The sequence below is a fragment of the Tetrapisispora phaffii genome, chromosome 10 (assembly GCF_000236905.1).
Source record: "Tetrapisispora phaffii CBS 4417 chromosome 10, complete genome".
Lineage (NCBI taxonomy): Eukaryota > Fungi > Ascomycota > Saccharomycetes > Saccharomycetales > Saccharomycetaceae > Tetrapisispora > Tetrapisispora phaffii.
Window position 1 is genome coordinate 270,033 of NC_016529.1, and position 22,424 is coordinate 292,456.

Genomic DNA, 22,424 nt, shown 5'->3' on the forward strand with positions numbered 1-22,424 from the left:
TATATATATATATATAAATAGTTTTAGAGTGTCAATGTTAATATGATAATAAGTCATAAAAACGAAACTTACAAATTGGGTTCCAACACAGCAAGTGCACTATCATAGTTGTCAGAGAAACTATTGCAACGACAATGTCTGAAAACAACAACACTGAATCTAAGAAGAAAGTCCCTAAGTCGAAAAAGGTTGATGACGACGATGATGAAGACGTTATATATGCAGATCCAACTGTTAATAAGGTCCCAAACTTCGAAGTCTCCGAACTATCCTTCATATTAACTCAGCCGAGTTTGATTTCTCAACATGAAGATGTTGAAAAATCAGTTATGGAAAAAATTAAGGCTGAACATATGGCTCCATATTATAAATATTTAACTCATGAATATTTACCAAAGGATAAGAATAATAAAACTGTTATTCCATTCGATGAAAAGCTATACAAAGAGTTATTGGATTTGAATGAACAAAATATTACAGAGTTGAAGGAACGTATAACTGAAATTGAAGAAAATGATGAAGGTGAATTAGAACTTGCACAAAGTTGGATTAAATTAGGTGAATATTACGCACAAATTGGTGATAGAGAAAATGCTCAAGAAGTTTTAGAAAAAGCTATCACTAAAGCTATTTCTACTGGTGCAAAAATAGATATTATGTTAACTATTACAAGAATTGGTTTCTTTTATAATGATCAACATTTCGTAAAAGAAAAGTTAGAAGCAATCAATTCAATGCTAGAAAAAGGTGGTGGAGATTGGGAAAGAAGAAATAGATATAAAACTTACAAAGGTATGCATTGTTTAGCAATTAGAGATTTTAAAGAGGCAGCGGGTTTACTAGTCGATTCTCTAGCTACTTTCACATCCACTGAATTAACCTCATATGAAAATATAGCAACTTATGCGTCGGTTGCTGGTTTATTTACGTTAGAAAGAACCGACTTGAAATTAAAAATCATTGATTCACCGGAGTTATTATCATTACTAACTACCAATTCTGCATTACAATCAATTTCTTCATTGACAATCTCATTATATACTTCAGATTATTCAAGTTATTTCCCTTATTTATTGGAAACTTATGATAACGTTTTGATCCCATGCAAATATTTGAATAAACATGCTGATTATTTTGTGAGGGCAATGAGAAGAACGGTATATGCTCAATTATTAGAATCTTACAAAACATTATCATTAACCTCTATGGCCAATGCATTTGGTGTTTCCGTTGATTTCCTAGACAATGATCTCGGCAGATTCATTCCAAATAAACAATTAAATTGTGTTATTGATAGATATAATGGTATCGTTCAAACCAATAGACCAGATAACAAAAATTCACAATATCATCTATTAATTAAGCAAGGTGACGGTTTGTTGACAAAATTACAAAAATACACAGCCGCCGTGAAGTTAACTGGATCATCTGATCACGCAGCTTAATTGCAAGAACATAATCACTTATATAGGTAAAATATAAAAGAATAATAATATATTTAAATAATTAATTGTGTTGCAAATATCTTGAAGTCCACTATGTTATCTTATTTCTTTATTTCATATAAGCCGAAATGACATTTGAGTGTGGTTGTTCATCTTGTTTCTAAATGTCAGTAACCAAAGCAATTGGAAATATCGGAAGCAAGAACATATTGAAAATAATTATTGAAATACTTTTCAGAAACTGGTACTGATCATTGTTAATATTATCGGTTTCACGAATAACAAATTCTCAAATTTGCGAACTCAATTTCCCAATGATTGTTATGGAAAAAGCTCCCTTATACGTCAAAGTCTCCTTTGTCATCGTAGAAATTGTATCAACATAAAATGTTGAAGTTACTTTTTTAGCAATTAAATTAAACAGAAAAATTTTCACCTTAAATAACCTCTTAATAGATAAGAGATGAAAATTAAGCTAATATTGAGGAACATTTTGACACTAGACGCTTGATAAGTTTTAAGCTAGAAAGGGTCCCTGATCGCATCGCTATTCTTGTTACTTTTATTTTTAAAAAAAAAAAAGCTCACCATAGCAGAATTCGATTTCCATAACTCTGATTAAGATGAATCAATATGATGATGCATCTCATTTATTTAAATAGTCATGGACAAGACACCCTAGTGAATAGTTTGAACCTCATCAGATAAAAAAATCAATGCAAATTCCATCGTTGAAATAGAAAACACATTCATGAACAAAAAACATGCAATCTAACGCATATACCCCACCCTGGTTATTGAATATTATTGTATTATTGGGGTTTCGAGAAACGTTATAATATAGACCTTACTACTGGTCTAGCTAATAAGTATATGCATTTCTTTTGATTGTTTTGACCGTTAGCTTCTTGATACAAAGATGGATTTTTAAATCATTTTCGTAGTCCCTACTACGAAGTCGACGTATTCGGTAGCACTTACGTGCGAGTTGTGTCAAATTCATGATAGTGTGAATCTGCAGAGAATTGGACAATTGACAGTTTGTAACAACTAAAAGTCGATATTTCCATGAACTCATCCTCATGGATGAAGTTTAATCTCATAAATTATTAATTTATGAGTCTCTCTGGACCTTGATATGGAATGATTATAATGATAAGAATAACAAAAACAATACAAAGGATAGAATTGGGTACGATTGGTATACTCCTTGTTCAACTATGTAGCCATTGGCTACCGATTCCTAAATGAATCATGCATTACTTATCCTCCCAGAAAAGTTCATCCCACCATTCATCGCATGGGATTAATGTGGCAACTGAATTTCCTAAAGGTGTTGCTCACAGATATTTATCTATTTCAACAAGCTTTAGAAGAATTTGCTGCTGTTTGGTATATACATCATTGGATATATTCAGTTAATAGCACATGGCAAGGGATAGTATAGGTTGAAACTTTCTGGATTAAATATCGATGGTCACTGTCAATATTTGATTTTATGTTATTTTCCACCTGTTTTGTTTGTTAAAAAATTTCTGCAAAAATTATTTACACACAGAGATTGTGTGGCTCAGAACCTTTTTTGTCATGACTTCGAGATGTAAAAAACTTACAGTTCACTACATTTATTATTCCTTTCGAACAACAGCCCTTTTTGTTCAATTTTACCGTAGGTACATTCATAAAGTGATTTAAAGTGACAAGAAGAGGAACACTTTCTATATAGACTGACTTTTTAAGATTAGTTAAGTCCGATATCCTTCGATATTAATGAAGTAAAGACTGAGCCTTTAGGGAAATTGATAATAGTGCCTTGACTACTCAGAAGGTGATATCAAAATTATTAAATATACTGAAAATTGAATGAACAAACAAATTTCTATTATAATCCAATTTTCAATTAAAAATTATTGAAAAAAAGGTATAAAAATGAAGGTTGTGTCATGATTAATGAGAATTATCTTCCAAAGTTTTATGTTATGTCTCTTTTCATTAATGACTACAGTAAAAAAAATATCCTTTTATTAACTGTTGAGATGTCTAGCGAAACAAAGAAAGTTTACGCCTTATCTAACGGATTTCCATACTCCCATAATCCATCTAGCTCCATAGTAGCTAAACCAGATGGTCCAATTTTATTAGAAGATCTTCATTTAGTCGAAAATATCGCTCATTTTGTAAGGGAAAGAATCCCAGAAAGAGTTGTCCATGCTAAAGGTGGCGGTTGTAAATTTGAATTCGAATTAACTGACTCCTTAAGTGATATCACCTATGCTGCTCCTTACCAGAATGTTGGTTACAAATGTCCAGGTATGATTCGTGTCTCTGAAGTCACTGAATCTATTGGTGGCCCGGATACTGTAAGAGATCCAAGAGGTTTTTCTTTTAAGTTATACACTGACTGGGGTAACCACGATTGGGTATTTAATAACAGTCCAACGTTTTTTATTAGAGATGGTGCTAAGTTCCCACAATTCGTTCACACTCAAAAGAAGGACCCAGAAACTCATTTGGATGCAGCTGAAGACTCCACTACCTTTTGGGACTTCTACACCCAAAACTTAGAGAGTATTCACCAGATTGTCTACGTTTTAGGTCCAAGAGGTATTCCGAAGTCCTGGACTGAAATGAATGCTTACTCTGGTCATACTTTCAGAATGGTTAACGACAAAGGTGAAATTACATATGTTAACTACCATATTAAGTCTGATGATGGTTTTACTAACTTAACAAACGAAGAGGCTGCTAACTTAGCTGCAACTCGTCCAGATTTTAACATTGCTCAATTGCGTAAGGATGTTAAGGATGGTAAGAATGGTAAGCAACCAAGTTACACTTGTTACCTCCAGACTATGACTGTAAAACAAGCAGAGGAATTTAGATACTCTATTAATGATCTAACCAAAATCTGGCCACATAAAGAATTCCCATTGAGAAAGTTCGGTAAAATTACTTTAACTGAAAATGTTGAAAACTTCTTTCAAGACATTGAACAATTAGCTTTCTCTCCAGCCAACACTTGTATTCCAGGTATCGAACCAACTAACGATAACATTTTGCAAACGAGATTATTCGCTTATGGTGACACGCAACGTTACAGACTGGGTGTTAATTACCAACAGCTACCAGTTAACAGACCAAGGAACTTAAACGGTGCTACATCTAACGGTTGTCCATATGCCCCCGATTTGCCAAAATGCCCATACGTCTCTTCTAATTTCCAAAGAGATGGTGCTGGTTCATACTTCAACCAAGGTAATTTGCCAACCTACGTATCTGGCCAGTCTAATGCTAAACTTGAATACAAAGCTTTAAATGCAGAAGACTTTGCAAAGAACAAATATAAGGGTACTGTCACTGAGGCTGACCTAAAAAAGTACATTGCAGAACAAGAGGCCGCTCGTATTTCCCATGAAACCATTATTAATTCCAAATTACCAGGTTATAACTCTGTTAGTGGTGTTTCTCCATTAGATCTTGAACAGGCCCGGGATTTATACGAAAGAATCTATACTGAAGAAGAAAAGAAGGATATGATTCAAAATGTCATCGATGGCGCTAGTAACATTGCAAACTCACAATTAAAAACTACCATTTCTCAATATTTCGGTTTATTAAACCCAAAAGCCGGTAAATCGATTGCAGATGGTTTAGGTGTTACATGGAGTCCAGTTGATTTTGAAACATATGTTAACGATGTTGTTGGTAGAGCCAGCCCTCAATAAGCTTAAGTATAAAATTGACTTTTTATGCTTGTGAGACTTTTTATTATTACAGACAACTGTAATACAGATCAATATATATATATACATATATGTTCTTTATTTATTTCTTCTTTACATACTTTTTATGCTAGCGTAAAAATAAACGTAATTAAATTAATTCATTATTGATTAAATTCTTTTATTTTAAGTTTTTAATAACAAGTTTCCATTTTTTTGAGGAATATTAACTTAGACTAATGAGATGTTTAAATATTATTTAAATTTTGTTTTGAAATTGTTAACATTTTTCTTTTGTAAACTTTATTCAATATTGTGAAAGTGACTTAAAAGTAACAACATTAATCAAAACATTAAATATTTAGGTCATGAAAAATAGACCTATTAGCATAGTTAATCTTTTTCTGACATTATATTATAGCATTGATATTGATTTTGAATAAATTAGAAATATTTTTTCGTATAAAATGTAATTACTGCGTGTGAAATCTGTTAGAATCCATGGAGATAACCAGAAGGCCTAAGTATAACTAGATAATAACCTTTTCGATACAATAAAATATACACAAAATATGACATTCACACTCTTCTGTTGACAAGAATAATAAACCTAAAAATCAAAAAGTTAGATTAGAAGTTCATACAAGATTAAAAAATCGAAACCGTTGAATAATCATCAAGATCTAGCTAGCAACAATTGTCTATGCGCTCTTTAAATTCTTAATCATATCACCTCCAATATTTTTACAATAGCAAAAATATTCTGCCTCTTTAGCTTAGTGGTAGAGCGTTGCACTTGTAATGCAAAGGTCGCTAGTTCAATTCTGGCAAGTGGCATGTTTTTTTTGCACTTTTTATACAGAACTACATGTTAAGGAAAAAGTACTCAGATTGTCTATGAGTTCGCAATGCTACAGACTATTTACTAAGATATAAAGAGCAAACTAAAATATCGATAAACATTTATTAATCAGAATATTACAAAGAAGACAAGCTTCTACTATTACTGTAATAAATACATGCCCAGTACTGGTAACAGTATTCATTTTCTTGAACTCTTCTCCTCTATTCACTGCATTCGATAACATTTTTCATCGAATTTTTTTCTTTCATCTCATCTCTTACACATTTTCAAAAAAATTTTCTCTCTATTTTCCCGCCGTCCCTTCTAAAATGGACCTTTTAGTTCCACCCATGAGCCTAGCCTTTCCTTCTAAGATTAAAAATATTGATCAAGTTTAGGCTCGCTTCCTTCTACAACATTGAAAAACTCTTCTCTGTGACTTAAAGAGCATATTTACCGACACTGACAAAACATTTTCGAAAAGTTACTTTCTTCTCAGCACTATGTCATCTCTGTAAAGCACCTAACAAAATGGTACTATTATGTTAGGTCAAGTACAATGACAGTACTGATTGATGTGACATTTGTTTATTTTTCTTTGTGTGGTTCTTGCTCAGTGTGATTTTTTTCCTTGCCTTACTTTGACCTCATCTTTTATTTGATTGTTTAGTTGCATCAAGTGTTCACAATTCTCGTTATTTTATACACCTATCCATACTTGTATACCATTACTATCATCATCATTACAACTACTTTTACCATTACTATTACAGTTGATGAATATAGTTTACGATTACCCACCATCTCTTGATATTATATTATTGCACTGAAAATTTTATACTGACAAATTTGAGTTTTTCAGCTGAAAAATATCATAGTAAGTTATACAAAGTCTTGTTTAAAGTGTTGTAATAAAATCAGTGAAAAATAATCTGATTATATTTTTTTTTGATTGTAGAAATATTGTAACCAAGTTAAAGCTTTATAAACAAGGTTATAGTATAAAGAGAATTAGATTCTTATCACAACTTTTTGTTATTTATCCTACCTCATCAAAAGAGGACTAGAGTGATACTAATTTGCAATGGTGTCTAGTGTGAAAAGAAAAAATTCTGATGTTCATATTACAGAAACAGATAGTACTATGAATGAAAAGAAAGTTCATTTTAAAAGTTCTAATGAAGAAGAAGAACATTTAAGCGATAGACCATCAAAGGTTAGAAGACAAGAAGAACAACAAGAACAACAAGAAAAAATACGATGATGACGAGAGTTCTAGTGGAGAAGAAGAAGAAGAAGAAGAAGAAGAAGAAGAAGAAGAAGAAGAAGTAATTGATCAATCTAACATGAAACATAACACAACTGCGCAAGATATTCACATTGCTAGAGAAACTGCTGAATTATTTAAATCTAATATCTTTAAATTACAAATTGATGAGCTTTTGGAACAAGTTCAAATAAAGCATACTCATATTCTTAAGGTAGAAAAATTTTTGCATAAATTATATGATATGATACAATCAGTTCCTGAATGGCAAGAACAAACTTTAGGAAATGTCGAACAATTCTTCAAAGAAAGCTTTGTATCCGTCCCATTTGTTGACCCAAAACCAATTTCTGCATCCACCAAATATAAATTTAATTTCAAAACTCCATCAGTTACTTTAATTGGCTCATTTGCATTAAAAGCTGGTATCTACCAACCAGAAGGATCCTCCATCGATGTTTTATTAACTATGCCAGAAGAGTTGTTTGATAGAAAAGACTTTTTAAATTTTAGATGTTTACACAAAAGAAGTGTTTACTTAGCATATTTAACACATCATTTATCAGAATTATTAAAAAGTGAGAATATGGATTCTTTCATAAAATTGGAATATTCCCAGTTTAATGATGATGTTCTGTTACCTATTCTAAAGTTATCATGCAAAAAACCTGATCAAGGTTCCAAAAGAAACGTATCTGAATATAATTTTTACAAGACAAAATTCTCTATCAATTTAGTTATTGGCTTCCCATATAAAGCATTTGACCCTAAGAAACTGTTACCAAGTAAGAATTGTGTAAGAGTAGCTACCTCTGACGAAAATGTGGTTTTGCCTCCAACTCCATTATATAACTTTTCAATTTTATCAAACTCAACACATGAAGTATTTTTAAAATACCTATACAAAACTAAAAAACAGACAGATTCATTTAAAGAAGCAACTATACTAGGTAGATTATGGCTACAACAACGTGGGTTTTCTCCAAAGATTTCACAATCCGGTTCTTTAGGTGGTTTTGGAACATTCGAATTTAGTATTTTGATGGCTGTATTATTGAATGGTGGTGGTGAAAATGCTAACAAAATACTTCTGCATGGATTTTCATCATATCAGTTGTTTAAAGGTGTTATCCAATACTTAGCTACCATGGATTTATGTGATGGTGGTAATTTACAATTCCACTCTGAAAATGATTCAGCTTCAGCTTCAAAATACATTAATGAAGGATTTAAAACTCCAACAATCTTTGATAAAACTACCAAAATTAATATTTTGAGTAAAATGACTATTTCATCTTACCAAGTGTTAAAGAAGTATGCACAAGAAACATTGCTAATGTTGACAAATGTTGTTCAAGACCAATTTGCAAACATATTTTTAACTGATGTTGGTAAGTTTGATAATATAAAATACGATCTATGTTACAATATCAGTATTTCAAAAACTTCAAACTCCAGCACACTTTCCCATTTATTAGGCAGTTTTGGTGCTATGGAAAGAGTAAAATTTGTTACCATTGAAAATTATCTTGCACACAAAATTACCACTGTTGCTAAGTTTGCACTTGGAGATAGAATTAGATTAATTGAAGTTGAATTGGTGGGCCAAAACCACAGATTCCCAATTAATAAACGTAAACCCCATCCGGCTGGACAAGGAAACTTAAACTTTGAATTTATTAAGTTGAAATTGATTACAAATGGTTCTGAAAGTGAAAAAATTGTTACCAAGGGTCCAATTTTCTCAGAAGATCCATCACAAGAAGCTGTTGCATTTAAAAATTTCTGGGGCGCTAAAGCTTCTTTACGTAGATTTAAAGACGGATCCATTACTCATTGTTGCATCTGGTCAACTTCAGCAAATCAACCAGTTATCACCTCTATTCTGGATTTCATTCTGAAGTCTCATTTCTCAGATGGTATTCATATTTCTGATAATTTCACAAAATTGTTCCATGAGCTATTGCCTTTGCCTAACTTACCTGCCAGTTCCAATACTTCAGTTCTAAACTTATCAAGTTTCTATAACTTGAAAAAGTCGTTTGACCTTTTGTATAAAATCATTTTTAAAATGAAATTACCTTTATCTGTTAGATCCATCCAACCAGTTGGCTCTGCTTTCAGATATACTTCTCTATGTCAACCTGTACCTTTTGCATACTCTGACCCTGATTTTTTTCAAGAAGTGGTATTAGAATTTGAAACCTCCCAAAAATGGCCAGATGAAATTTTTTCTTTAGAAAAATCCAAAACGGCCTTTTTACTAAAAATTCAAGAGCAATTGGAAGCAGAAAATGGAGACAGGTATAGGTCATTTTTCACTCGTGATGAAAGTATACCATATAACACTGAAATTATGACTTTACAAATTTTAACACCAGAAGGTTATGGTTTCAAATTCAGAGTTCTTACTGAACGTGATGAGATATTATACTTGAGAGCTATTTCAAATGCTAGAGCTGAAGTTAAATCTTCATTAGAAAACACCTTTTTGAAATTCAATGCGAAATATCAAGCCTCACCAAGACACACAAGAACAATTGAAAATCTCTCACATACTTTTGAATTTTACTCACCTGTCGTTAGATTGTTTAAAAAGTGGTTAGACTCCCATTTATTACTTGGCCACTTAAGTGAAGAATTGGTAGAATTAATTGCAATGAAACCATTTGTTGAGCATGCACCATTCTTGGTGCCTGGTTCTGTTGAAAATGGGTTCTTGAAATTACTAAGATTTTTGAGCCAGTGGAATTGGAGAGAAGATCCTTTAATTTTGGATTTAACCAAGTCAGATGAAGAACTGTCAAATTCATTAGATACTAGTATCGGTGCAGGCCCCGGATTTGATTCTAAGACCATCAAGAAGTTATCTGAAAGATTAACCCTATCACAATATAAAGGTATCCAATCTAATTTCCACAATTTGAGGAAAAGTGATCCAAATGGTTTAACTATCCAATTTTTTATTGCTTCAAAGAATGATCCAAGTGGTATTCTTTACAGCAGCGATGTTCCTCTACCAATTGCAACCAGAATAACAGCTTTAGCAAAAGTTGCCTTGAATTTAATTCAAATACATGGCTTAAACAAGCAAACTATTGATTTATTATTCACTCCTGCTGTCAAGGATTATGATTATGTCATTCAATTGCAGACTCCAACTCCATTAAAATCTTCTTCTGGTATCTTAGAAATTACTGAATTCAAGAATTTAGCAAGTTCCAAGTTACCTTCTAGCTTCCCTTCAGATTTAAGCAAAATGAGCGAATTAATGGATCCAACCTACCATTTAGTGAAATATTTGAACATGAAGTACAAAAACAGTGTGATCTTCTCAAGTCATAAATATATTTGTTTGAATGGTGGCCCAGATGGTAATAAAAATGTAATCACAGCATTAGTCAAACCAATGTTTAAGAAAGATATGAAATTCAGAGTTAACATAGATGGTAACGTTGCTCCTATTGATGCTGAAATGGTTAAATTAAATAGGGATTCCATCTTCCATGAAATAGCTTCATTCGGTAATGACATGATTGTTAGCTTCGAAACATATTTAAATTAATCTAAGATATATTAAAGCATTTGAAATATAAAATTTATAGAAACAACTAAAAAAAGATTTATCATATGTATTTTGCAACTGTTATTTATTAGATAATATATGTATATATAATTAATGCTTTTAAATATAAATAAATATCTTTTATTAATTAACTACTTTATTTTATTAGTCTTTTTTTTTCTTTAGATTTTGAACGAGTGTTATAAGTACTTGGCGATATTTTAAAGCTATCAGCTCAAATTGGACATACGATATAAAATAAGGTTAAGAAACCCTATCAGTTTATTCATCATTTTTAGAGAAAATAAGTGTTTAAAGTACGATAGTACTTGAATGTAGATATATAAGTTGTATTAAATAGTTGATATGGAAAACATGAGTTCAGACAGAAGAGAAGAAAACCTTACAAACAGTCATGATTCAGAAAGGGTATATAAGCTGAGAAAGAAAAACTTTCAAAAACGATTAACTAGTCAATTAATATTCTTTGGTTATGTGTGTATTACGTTTCAATATATCAAATATGGTACTTCATTTTTCGTTCTTCTATACAGATGCTTATTGCAATCAATATTAACTGCCCCTTATCCTAGTGATAGCCAGTTGCGTAGAATCACAGAGAATGCGTTATCTCGAGAAAATGAAAGTGATATATCGACATCCTCAATACCATATATCAATAATAACCTTTTACAATATTCATTAACTGGAGCAAACGTAGAAATGCCCGGTTCATTCGATGAAGGTATCTCTGGCACAGCATCTCCTTCAGAACAAAGTATTCAAGACTCTATAGAAAATTTAAAACTACGTGCAAGGAAATATTTATTTCACTGGTCATTTACTTTCAATTTAATGTTCATTTTATGGGACTTCATATTTCCTGTTGACTTTTTAGCAAGATTTGATGGTGAAAACTCTCCTGACGATAGATTCAAGAATTTGCCATCTCCTTATATCAATGGACACGGTCTATTGGGAGGCGAGAAAAGTTATGGTATTTTTGTTCAAATGATAGGGCAAGCTATGCCAGATAGTAACTTAAAAGGTAATATAGGTTTAATATTAACTGATATACTTATATTATGTTGTCAATATTCGCTCTTTATATTAACTGCTATTAATTTTGCTTCATTTAAGAACGAAGAGCTCAATGAAAATGATGTAGATATTGAACATGAACGTTTAAATTTCCCTCAAAGTAATGGATATGATGGAAGAGTTCTTGTGACGAAAATTGATCCCGTCAACACAGTATCCAAAATCATAAAAGGGTCCACCTCCCAAAGAAGTGATTATTCAAGTGTCTAATTTCTTCATGCATATTAAGATAAGTTCCATGGTTTCAATGGAACTTAATAAGAATCATACGAAAAATACAAGCACAATTACAGCATCTGCACATAAATGATTTTCTATTTTCAAATTGGATTGAAAGGGAAACTAATAAACTTATTCACATTATAATTATAATAATCAGTAATAAAAGATAAAAACTCTCTATCAAAAGATTGACATTTGCATCAATCTATCAGATAATGTAGATAAGTAAAATTTTTAGTTATTCATCATTTAAAATATAATTATAATATAAGAACATTTGCACAGCTAAATGAAGATTCAATAAAATGATCATATATATCGAAATAATATAATTTCAATCTCTATTAGAATATTATATTATCTTGATAATAGTCAGTTGCATTGTTCTTCGATTGTTACGAGGTTAACATTTCCATTCCATGCAAAAAAATATACAAAAGTCACAACAACTCAGAGCATATGATTGTTTTAAGCTAATAAATAATGGTCTCGATATCGATCGGTGTATATATGAAATAAATCTTTTTATAAACTGAACACTTACAACTTGTGAATGAAATTTTTTTTCTCTTTCCATAGTAAATAATATCCATATATATATTTCCTGATGTACTTCGCTGTGATTTATGTAAACGTAATCGGGTTATGAAATAGTTGATCCGTACAAAATGTTAGGTCATAGAAAAATATGATAAAATACACTATAAAACTAATAACTAATGGGATGTCCATGGTGCTTCTAATAGCGAAAGTGAGCGACTTGTAAAAGAGACAAGTATATACGATAGTCGTGATAATTAAATGGCTATTAAAGTTGAGGAGGATTGACAAGTTCATTGATGAGAGGAGAGAACCAAATCACTTATAAAAGGAACTCTATAAAAGGAATACATCTTGTAATCTGCAGGTCCCTTCCAATGTATACATCGATATTTAGACTAAATCTGATCAACTACGTTCAAATCTTGAACACAATTATTGAAAAAGCATCAATTCTTTTGATCATAATGTTTATGTTCCACTCTTGTTAATACGTATGTATGTATGCTCCATATGTGAAGCTCATCTTCCATCGTTATCTATCAGTATAAAAGTTTCGAAAAGGTGAAAAAATAGCAAAAAATCGTATTCGTAAATGGAAAATACGTAACTAGAAACCTTCAAAATGAAAAAGAAAGAAAGGCAGTAAAATCGTGTTTTTATTTACATCTTGAAATGTTTCAATTCAGTACAAGATCAAATTTTTATGCTTTTTTCATTTGATAAGAATGCATTGTGTTTACAGTTTCGATGTCTGGGGTAGGTATTACTCTCTCTAGAGTCTTTGTAATTGGATAGGAAGTTAAGTTGTGGAGTGATTCTTGGAGCAATCAACTTTTTTTAACGTTATTCTTGCATTAGTTTAAATAATATATGTATAGTAGACTGACACATTTGGTACACTAACTTTTTTCTTTTTTGAGTAACAAGTGTGATATTTAAAGCTAAGCATTGGTTTGGCGAGGGCAATTTCTAAGCAGAACTAGGTTGAAGCGACGAACAGTTTTAAATAAAGTCTAGGAGACAATAAAGTGGATCAAAGTATGGATAAGTTTATTACCCAAGCAGTGCAAGAGGGTACCAAATCGAATAAATTAAGGTCATCGATTTTTTTCAGTAAAAATGATGATAGTTTCATCACTAATGAAGAGCAAGCTCGTAACGAAATAAACACAGAAGGATTGACAGATGCACATGATCAACTCGATGGAGCTTCTTTGATTCATTTGAATATTAAAGGTAGTCATTATTACATCACAAAGGACCAATTGATGTCCTTGTCAGAATCAATTCTATTATACATGTTTCCACATGGAGTCTTTCTGGACAAAGATGGTGACGTGATCACTAGTTTGACAGCGAACGATGAAATATATATTGATAATTTCAGCCCGTCATGTTTTGAATACATAATGTCGGTTTTCATGAAAGCTTTTGACAACTATACGAATTTCTCCTTTGATAAGTATTATAACATACAAAAAATGAACAATTCTCCATTATCCTCGATTGCCAAGGGACTATTCGGCAAACATGGCAACAATACAGCCAATGGTCTTGTATCTAATGGACACGCCCATAATAGGGAGACGGAGAAAGAGATTCTGCACGAATGCCCTACTATTATTGTGTTGAAGGAAGATTTGGATTATTATTGCGTTCCTCAAGTAGACCTGGCATTTGCAGAAGGGTTGGATTTAAAGGCTCAAAACAAGTTACATGGCGAATTTATGCATAAAGTGAAATCAGCTGCAGGCAGCTATCTGTTATCTGAAGATGGGGTATTTGCAGGACTAATGAGTTCGAATCGGATCAAATATAAAGACAGATTTGAACAACGAGACAACCGACGTGACAAAAAACATAGTAACCTTTCACGTTCGCGGTCACCCCAGAAGAAGAAAGATGATGCGGGAAATGTGGAAAGACATTTGATGGATATGCTTCTATCGTCCGGTTTCAAAGAGGATTCACGTTGGGGGTCGAGAACTGCGGATGACGTGAAGACAGTGATTGAATCTATATCATTAGTCAGACTGTACAACGAGACCACGGACGAGTTCCGCGAAGAGTACGACAAGAAGATGAAGGAGTGGGAAGAAGAGAGGAAAAAACGACTATCAGAACAACAGCAACAAGTGCAATCACCATCTAATGGTAACGTTGAAAGCATGAGAAACTCTCCCACTGGCAGTAGAAATATGAGCGGCATATTGCCGAGACCTCAGTTAACCACCAGCATGTCATTCAATACCGTAAGCATAAACGATCCCAAGGGCAACACTCCAAATGGTAAGACGAAGACAAACAAGGCCATTATTTCTCAGAGCACGAGCACCACCACTCTTAAATCGTCTGCACAGGAAACGAATAACACCGAGAACTACACGGAAGACGCGGATTTGACCCCGCCCACCATCGCCGGAAGTGCTAGTGGCAGCAATACCCAGGGTAGGAAATCTCGGTTCCTGCGGTTCACTGATTCGATGCGGTCGCGATCTTCTTCAAGGCACGCCTCAAAGACAAGAACAGATAACAGTCTGTCTTTGACCGAGAAACCGACATTGTATGAACTGATGGCGAAGCCAGATATAAATTACAAACTGTTATTATTTTGGAAGAAACCAGCACGGAAGTGCTGGTGGAGCGAGACAGAATTGGAACTCGAGATCGAGCTCACTGCATCGGCACAAGACACACCAGAGGACCGCCAGAACCTTACATTGTTGCTGCATGACACCAATGACAGTGGCATCAATCCAAGCACAATCAAAGTTCCGATCAAGCTGCACACCCGCCGCGTATGGATGCTGGAATTGAGTGTCATCGGCGCAAGCGACTTTTACAGATAGACTTACAGTAGACTTATATATATATATATATATATATTCAAGGATGTGTCTCTAAATGACACGAATGCACAATTGAACAATTCAGCAAAGAGAACAGGGATTTACCATTAGCGGCGGGGTATTTCCCGGCCGGGCAACGACGTGCTGTGCACCAGACAGCGACAAGAAGCTCCAAGCAAGAAAGAGGGCATCACTGGGTGACACTGGGGTGCTGCTTGCGGATCACCCGATCAGGAAAAACACGAGACACAAAAGACACAACGCTGTGGCGACGGACACGGTTGCGGCGCAACGGCGAAGAGACAGCAGGTCAAAGCGACCACCCGCGAGACACCGTCACCGGGCGCACACACCACTGCTGGTGCCCCGGAACACCATGGCTTCCACCGTTCGATCCCCATCGACGCAACCCCATTCATTGCGCAGATCTCACACCAAACACCTTCCGCTTCCTTCATCCCGCCCACGCGCATCTCTTCGTTCAGAATGGTAACTCGCCCTCACGTGTGTGTCCGCGTGCGAGATTATACTGTCTTTTTCGTCTTTTTCGTCTTTTTTGCTGTCGTTTGTACGAACCCGTCACTCGGATTAAATGGAGGACATTAACGAGAGGTGGAAATCTGCGATATGCTGATGCTGATCTGTGTATGGGATACTAAGTTTGTCGTTTTATACTCCTCGCTTAACTTTTCGTTTTGACTCGCAATAAAAATTTTCTTCTAAGTTGCCTTATCGCAACAATATATCCCATATATATTAGGACCCATATATTGACTCACTTGGTCATTGGTATTTCTCTTGACTCGGTTGCACTTTTGGTGCTCGCTCACAAGAATATAGTATATATATACATATACATAACGATATATTTATTCCATTCAATCACAAGTTCATAATCCCCATCGCATCCTGTTATGGATCCACGCTTCTAATCGGAAATTTGTATTCTGTTTTATTTTTTTGGTGTTATCTAGTAAAAACAAGTTTATGACAGCATAAGCATAGCTCTAATCATCCTCGCACCTCATTTAAAACACATTATACAAAAAAAAATATTCACCTTATACTCATTGAAATAAGAACAATAAAAATATTACATCACTGACGTCATTGATGATGGTCACTACTATAATAATTCAGAAACTCTCTCAGTTGCTTTCGATACTGTTTAAAGTTTACCAATATGGCTGTTTGTTCATGGCCACGTTGATCGTGCTGCCTGTGTTTTCACTATACTTGATGGACTTCACAATCTATGTATTCAGAGTAACTAAGCAGCTTCTTAAGGAAACTGATATAATACAACGTTTGAAATCGAACTATCCAATATCGAACTCAAAATTATTTTTACAGCGGTCCAGTACTCAAGAACTCCAAACAACGACAGCCGCAGCAACAAGAAATGAAAAGAAAAATGCTTTCTTGGATTTCGACTATAAAAAATTATTCAATCAAAATGAAAACAATTCATCTCCCTTGATAACTAAAACATCAAGATTTATCAATTAAAGCCAAAGGCCTAGTAATGACAGATTGGTTTGTTCAGAAACCATAAAATAAAAAAAGGTGTACGATATTCAAACACTCACATTCATCCATTAGACACGGACGCTCTTTCAGAACGTTATCATTACTAAACCAATTAACAATAACAAATTTGCATCATATACGTACGTCGCACATACGAACACGATTTATAAAAATCACACATCATTTACATATTCTTCAGTAAAATATATTTAAAAACAAACCTAGCTAGACACAATAACATATTAAATTTAATTACAATATAGACGAAGAAGGAATCCTTAACCTTAAATATATTTTGTTATATTATTAAATGTTATATTATTATTTATTACTTATTAAAATTTATGTAGTTAAATATTTAAACACTTGTTATCGAGAGATCATTGTTTAAATGTTCGAAAATGAATTGATGGTTGTAAAATAAATTATTGTTATCAATTGATTTAGTCTTCCTTTAAGACGGTGTAGATAGCATACAACATACCTGGGAAGAAGATACAGATGGTTAAAACAATGTCAATGATACATTCTTTACCCCAACCTTTAACTAAAAAGACAGAGATTGGTGGTAAGAAGACGGCTAGAATTAAGTTAATAATCTTTGAGGAATCCATTTTTAAATATATTTGTTTGTGTTTGAGTTTGCTTTGTTCGGCTAACGTAGTGTACGAAATTAGTATCCAACAAGAAAGAAATGCAAACAATAAACTCAACTGAATATAATTCTTAAACTTCAAAAGTCACTTCTTCAAATATTAGCCAAAATTGGGTCTGCTTATATACATTTTTTTTATGTATATCGTTTCTAAAAACACATCCATTGCATCCTTGCGTTTGTAAATAAACAAAAAATATAAAATATCCAGTGAAATAGAGGACAAAACACCGTAGATAGAGTGATGGAGTCTGTGTGTGTGTCTCAGTATCTTCCAAAGTAATTAACTTGACTGAAAACCAGTTACAATACTGCCAAATAATAACAGAACAAGACAGCATATCAACTACTAAAAGAAGCAAATGGAAAATAGCCATTAGAGAGGCACATACTGAATAATAAGAAGTAGTACAATATCATTTTCATAGACAAACATTAGAGAGTGTAGCGCAGCAAGCAAATGATAATTAGCAATGATACCTTCTTTAGGTCGTTGAGATTTTAATTAAAAATTACCAACTTACCCATGTTCATTATCAATTACTTCTCTGCTCTCTTTCTCTTTCTCCTATTGCAATCCGATGAGCTTTTCTTCTTAAGAGAGGTCTTAAGTTTAATTCTCTCAAAGGGAGATGTGAGCATGCAAGCTTCAACTCTGACAAGGAAAACTTAAGCATTAATTTACGCACCGTTAAAATGAGTTTAAAAGCTATACAAGACAATGTCAAATCAGTGTGTTATTCGGGGTTATATAATATTGAAAGAACGTAAATTCTGCAGCTTTGTTGTTGTTGTCATTGTAACTCTGCGTAAACAATCTCGAGATCTTATTTTTCATTTTTCAATATTTTTTTTACAGGCCATCTCTCTTTTCAGTTCGAAATAAGAAAGTAGCGGAAAACAAAAACAAACAAAATAACAATGACAACACAGCATTTCTTTTATTGTTATTTTGGAAATTAAATTTCGCAACTCTACGTTCAATTTTCTTCACTTAAGACCCCTCTTTACTGCCCCATTCCAGGTAATAGTATCTCTAAACAGTAAAAAATATTCTCTTTCTTCAAAAAGGGCACTATTTCAACTTTCTGCTCTAAAATTACGAATGTGCCTGTATAAATGGTATTCAATCTTGGTAGCATGAACTGACCTTTACTGTATAGATTGGAGAAGGTTTTTATGTCTTAATGCCTTTGGCTCATTGTAGAGGAGTACTCAAGTTTCGTAGTAGCAGCACAGACAGTTCAATGTAGTTATTACAAGCTCGGAGTTTTATTAGTTGCTTTCTTGTCTGCCTAAACTCTGTAACCAATTAACCTCAGTATAATATAAAAACCTAAAATAAGCTGTGATGTAAAACTTTCTGTTTCGAGAAATTATTTACTCAATGAGCTAGGTTAATTTATGTTATTGTATTTCCATATTTGCACTAAATTTCCTATTAAAATTATCTAATTAGCTTTTACAAGGCTTTCTTCTATTGTTATTATTTTGATTTAAATTTTAACATGAATATTCGAAAAATATCGCAGAGTTCATTTACCAGAGGATAATGGTATTTGTTCTTCAGAATCTATCTTATCATATATTTGATAAGACCTAATTAAGTAATAAAAAAGTGGCATTATTTATTCATATTTTTGCTACGATCAATATATTTCTTCAATATTTCAATTTATCGAATTCATGGAAAAAAATAAATTAATAGGTATTCTAAGTGATTAGGGATAGTCATTGTAGTCTTCTTCACATGTGGCTTAACCCATAATGTATGCAGTTTGACATTTCTTTTGAGTAATATTATTCAAATAAAGATCATGGAACCAATAAATCTTTTAAAATGATCTCGTCTAACTTTTACAATATATTAAAGTATGCGTACTATATATATACATATATATTTATCAGGTCAAGCTCCTAAACATTTCGTTGTTGTTTTTTATCAGAAATGGATTAGGATTATTCTTTCAATACTTTCTTTACAATAGTTTCGACTTCATCCCAATCATCAGTTGGAACACGAGTCATTTCTATATCACCGAAATACTTCTTGATGTTGGATAAGACACGGAATGATTGTTTGTCATAGACAAATGAAATGGCAACACCCTTTCTACCAAATCTACCTGTTCTACCGATTCTATGGATATATGTAGCTGGGTCTGCTTCACCATTCAAGGTAGTAGGTAAATCGTAATTGACTACCATCGAAACAGATGGAATATCAATGCCACGAGCTAATACGTTAGTAGTGATCAGGACTTTCGATCTTCCTTCTCTGAAATCATCAATTAATCTATCTCTATCACTACTATTTAAATCACCATGCAATATAGAAACTTGATGACCTTCCTGTTTTAATTTACCGTATAATAGATTAGCAGTTTTCTTCGTAGAGACAAAAATGATCGATGAACCAATTGTCAATAAACCATATAACTCTGTTAACACTTCATATTTGTGAGTTTCATTATCACAATCCATGTATAATTGTTTGATTGCACTGACATTAACTTCATTTCTTTGCAATTCTACTGTGTTTGCCGATGGTACAACCTTTTTGGCATATTCTCTAACAGCTTCATCAAAAGTAGCACTGAATAATACTAATTGAGCAGTTTTTGGTAAAAATTTCTTAACACGAATACATTGATCACCTAAACCTTGCTTATCCAACATGTTATCGGCTTCATCTAAAACGTATACTTTAACACGGCTGACGTTTAACATTTTTCTACGCATTAAATCTAAAACTGTACCAGGGGTACCAACAATAATTTGTGCATTGATACCTTTATTCTTCTCATAAGAATCTGGGACAACTAATTGAGAAGTAATTTTTGTAAATTTACCCATTTCTTGGATAACTTCCAACGTTTGTCTAGCCAATTCTCTGGCAGGAGCTAAACATATAGCCTGTGGTAACTCTACAGTTTGATCAACACGACTCAACATGGTTAAAGAAAAAGCTGCTGTTTTACCGGTACCCGATTGGGATTGAGCTATCATATTTCTTGGTGGATTGCTTAATAGTAGTGGTAATGCTCTTTCTTGAATTTTAGATGGTTTTTGAAACTTCATTGCATATAAACCTTTTAATAATTCTGGTTCCAGACCTAATTCTTCAAAGGATTTGGCACTGAACAATGGAGAATTAGGATCAGCTTGAAGATCAGCTAATTTGACAGTGACTTCATATTCAGATTTAACCAAACTAGAATCAGTTTCTTCCTTGGTTTTCTTATCATCTCCGCTCTTATCAGCATCCTTACCGGCAAATTTATCTTCTATGATGGTCTTTGATTCAGCTACAACCTTTGGTTCATTATCAGCTTCTTTTATCTCTTTGACATTTTTATCTTCAGATGAGTTGTTGTCAGCATCAATTTTTAATGATGCCAGTAAGCTGGCTGCGTCTTTCTTATCCTCAGACATTCTCAGTTATATGTTTAGCTTACGTTGTAGTTATTACTACAGGGTTCGAGACAAGTTTGAACTAATATTTAGTTCAAAACGGTAAAATCGAAATAACCATTTATTCCTCTTTATCATATGTTTATAGTTTCTTATTTTATATGTCTTCATCATTTAAAGCATCTCGAAAGTTTTCTGAAACTGAAATTAAATTGAAGTTCTCAAAGCAACGGGTAACTACAGTTTTGTTAAAAAATTTAAAAAATAAACTCCGAAACGGGGAGTCGAACCCCGGTCTCCACGGTGAGAGCGTGATGTGATAGCCGTTACACTACATCGGATTTTCTTGTATGTTTAGGTAGTAATTTTAGCGGACTATCACAACACCATAGTGCAATAGTAAAAGTTCTATAAAAATCTTTATAGCTTACTGTTGGAAATGACACTGGTCGTATAAGTGACTATAAGATACCAGATATTACCTCTTTACGAGACTATTGTTGTAAAACTGAAACAATAAGTCCTCACGAGAATGTAATAGCAGAATTTCTAATGCATAAATAGTACTGTAGAACCATCAGTCTGCCGTACGTGTCCAACGAGACGACGTCATCGAGTTGAGCACGAACGGTAGATTGAAATATTATGTATATATAAACCTCGGTAATCAATAGTTAACAATTCATTGATCCAGGTCCAAGAGACCAGAGAGATTAATCTAATTATATAGTATATGAGCTAACAACATTTTAATATATTAAAGCAATGAATTCATCTATTGAGCACTTACTGTCAAAATAACTGTAGTGACAAAACTAAGTGTTTATGACACTTTAAGTTCAGAACCAATTGATCACTTACTCGTGGGAAAGAAGGGTCTAGTACAATCTTTCAAATGATAGATGAAAACTTTTCACTATAATGTAAATGGCTATGTGATAAACACAGATGTACAATACAGAAGTAACGGTCTTAGGAGAATGACTAAACACCTAATGTGTTCACTCAAGTATGAGAAAACTTATATATTAAGAGGACATCTAACTCTATATAGAACTGTTTAAAAAATACTAATAAGAGACCAATCCATTATTTAACTATTAAGAAGATGGACTACTCGAAAGCAACTAAAGTGACTAATGGCACTAACATAGAAGTTGGTACTAACCAACATAAGCTTGTTTCTCCACATATTCTTTGTAATAGCAGATTGTAAATAGTGATAATAGGGAATTGAATTCCCAATTTGGGCGATTCAATCTGTTAG

General features: G+C 33.1%; 7 protein-coding genes and 2 non-coding genes across 9 annotated transcripts; 6 read left to right on the forward strand and 3 right to left on the reverse strand.

The window, feature by feature from the left end:
* Window positions 1–134: 134 nt before the first annotated feature.
* RPN7 (proteasome regulatory particle lid subunit RPN7) lies at window positions 135–1,445 on the forward strand (the record flags this gene model as incomplete). The annotated part of the gene is made up of 1 exon (XM_003687325.1): window positions 135–1,445. The coding sequence occupies one exon, from the start codon at window positions 135–137 to the stop codon at window positions 1,443–1,445; it is 1,311 nt and encodes a 436-aa protein (XP_003687373.1).
* A 1,943-nt stretch (window positions 1,446–3,388) lies between these two features.
* On the forward strand, window positions 3,389–5,170 carry TPHA0J01180 (catalase; the record flags this gene model as incomplete). The annotated part of the gene is made up of 1 exon (XM_003687326.1): window positions 3,389–5,170. One exon carries the CDS (start codon window positions 3,389–3,391, stop codon window positions 5,168–5,170), a length of 1,782 nt encoding a protein of 593 aa, XP_003687374.1.
* A 762-nt stretch (window positions 5,171–5,932) lies between these two features.
* On the forward strand, window positions 5,933–6,004 carry TPHA0Jtrna6T. The gene has a single exon. It is a non-coding gene; the product is annotated as a tRNA-Thr (tRNA).
* Window positions 6,005–7,357: 1,353 nt separating this feature from the next.
* UTP22 (rRNA-processing protein UTP22) lies at window positions 7,358–10,843 on the forward strand (the record flags this gene model as incomplete). Its single annotated transcript, XM_003687327.1, has 1 exon — window positions 7,358–10,843. The coding sequence occupies one exon, from the start codon at window positions 7,358–7,360 to the stop codon at window positions 10,841–10,843; it is 3,486 nt and encodes a 1,161-aa protein (XP_003687375.1).
* Window positions 10,844–11,209: 366 nt separating this feature from the next.
* On the forward strand, window positions 11,210–12,154 carry GLD1 (Gld1p; the record flags this gene model as incomplete). Its single annotated transcript, XM_003687328.1, has 1 exon — window positions 11,210–12,154. One exon carries the CDS (start codon window positions 11,210–11,212, stop codon window positions 12,152–12,154), a length of 945 nt encoding a protein of 314 aa, XP_003687376.1.
* Window positions 12,155–13,749: 1,595 nt separating this feature from the next.
* Window positions 13,750–15,558, forward strand: TPHA0J01210 (uncharacterized protein; the record flags this gene model as incomplete). The annotated part of the gene is made up of 1 exon (XM_003687329.1): window positions 13,750–15,558. One exon carries the CDS (start codon window positions 13,750–13,752, stop codon window positions 15,556–15,558), a length of 1,809 nt encoding a protein of 602 aa, XP_003687377.1.
* Window positions 15,559–17,531: 1,973 nt separating this feature from the next.
* Window positions 17,532–17,702, reverse strand: TPHA0J01220 (YqaE/Pmp3 family membrane protein; the record flags this gene model as incomplete). The annotated part of the gene is made up of 1 exon (XM_003687330.1): window positions 17,532–17,702. The coding sequence occupies one exon, from the start codon at window positions 17,700–17,702 to the stop codon at window positions 17,532–17,534; it is 171 nt and encodes a 56-aa protein (XP_003687378.1).
* Window positions 17,703–19,702: 2,000 nt separating this feature from the next.
* On the reverse strand, window positions 19,703–21,178 carry DBP5 (ATP-dependent RNA helicase DBP5; the record flags this gene model as incomplete). Its single annotated transcript, XM_003687331.1, has 1 exon — window positions 19,703–21,178. One exon carries the CDS (start codon window positions 21,176–21,178, stop codon window positions 19,703–19,705), a length of 1,476 nt encoding a protein of 491 aa, XP_003687379.1.
* A 248-nt stretch (window positions 21,179–21,426) lies between these two features.
* TPHA0Jtrna6E lies at window positions 21,427–21,498 on the reverse strand. Its single transcript has one exon. It is a non-coding gene; the product is annotated as a tRNA-Glu (tRNA).
* Window positions 21,499–22,424: the final 926 nt, after the last annotated feature.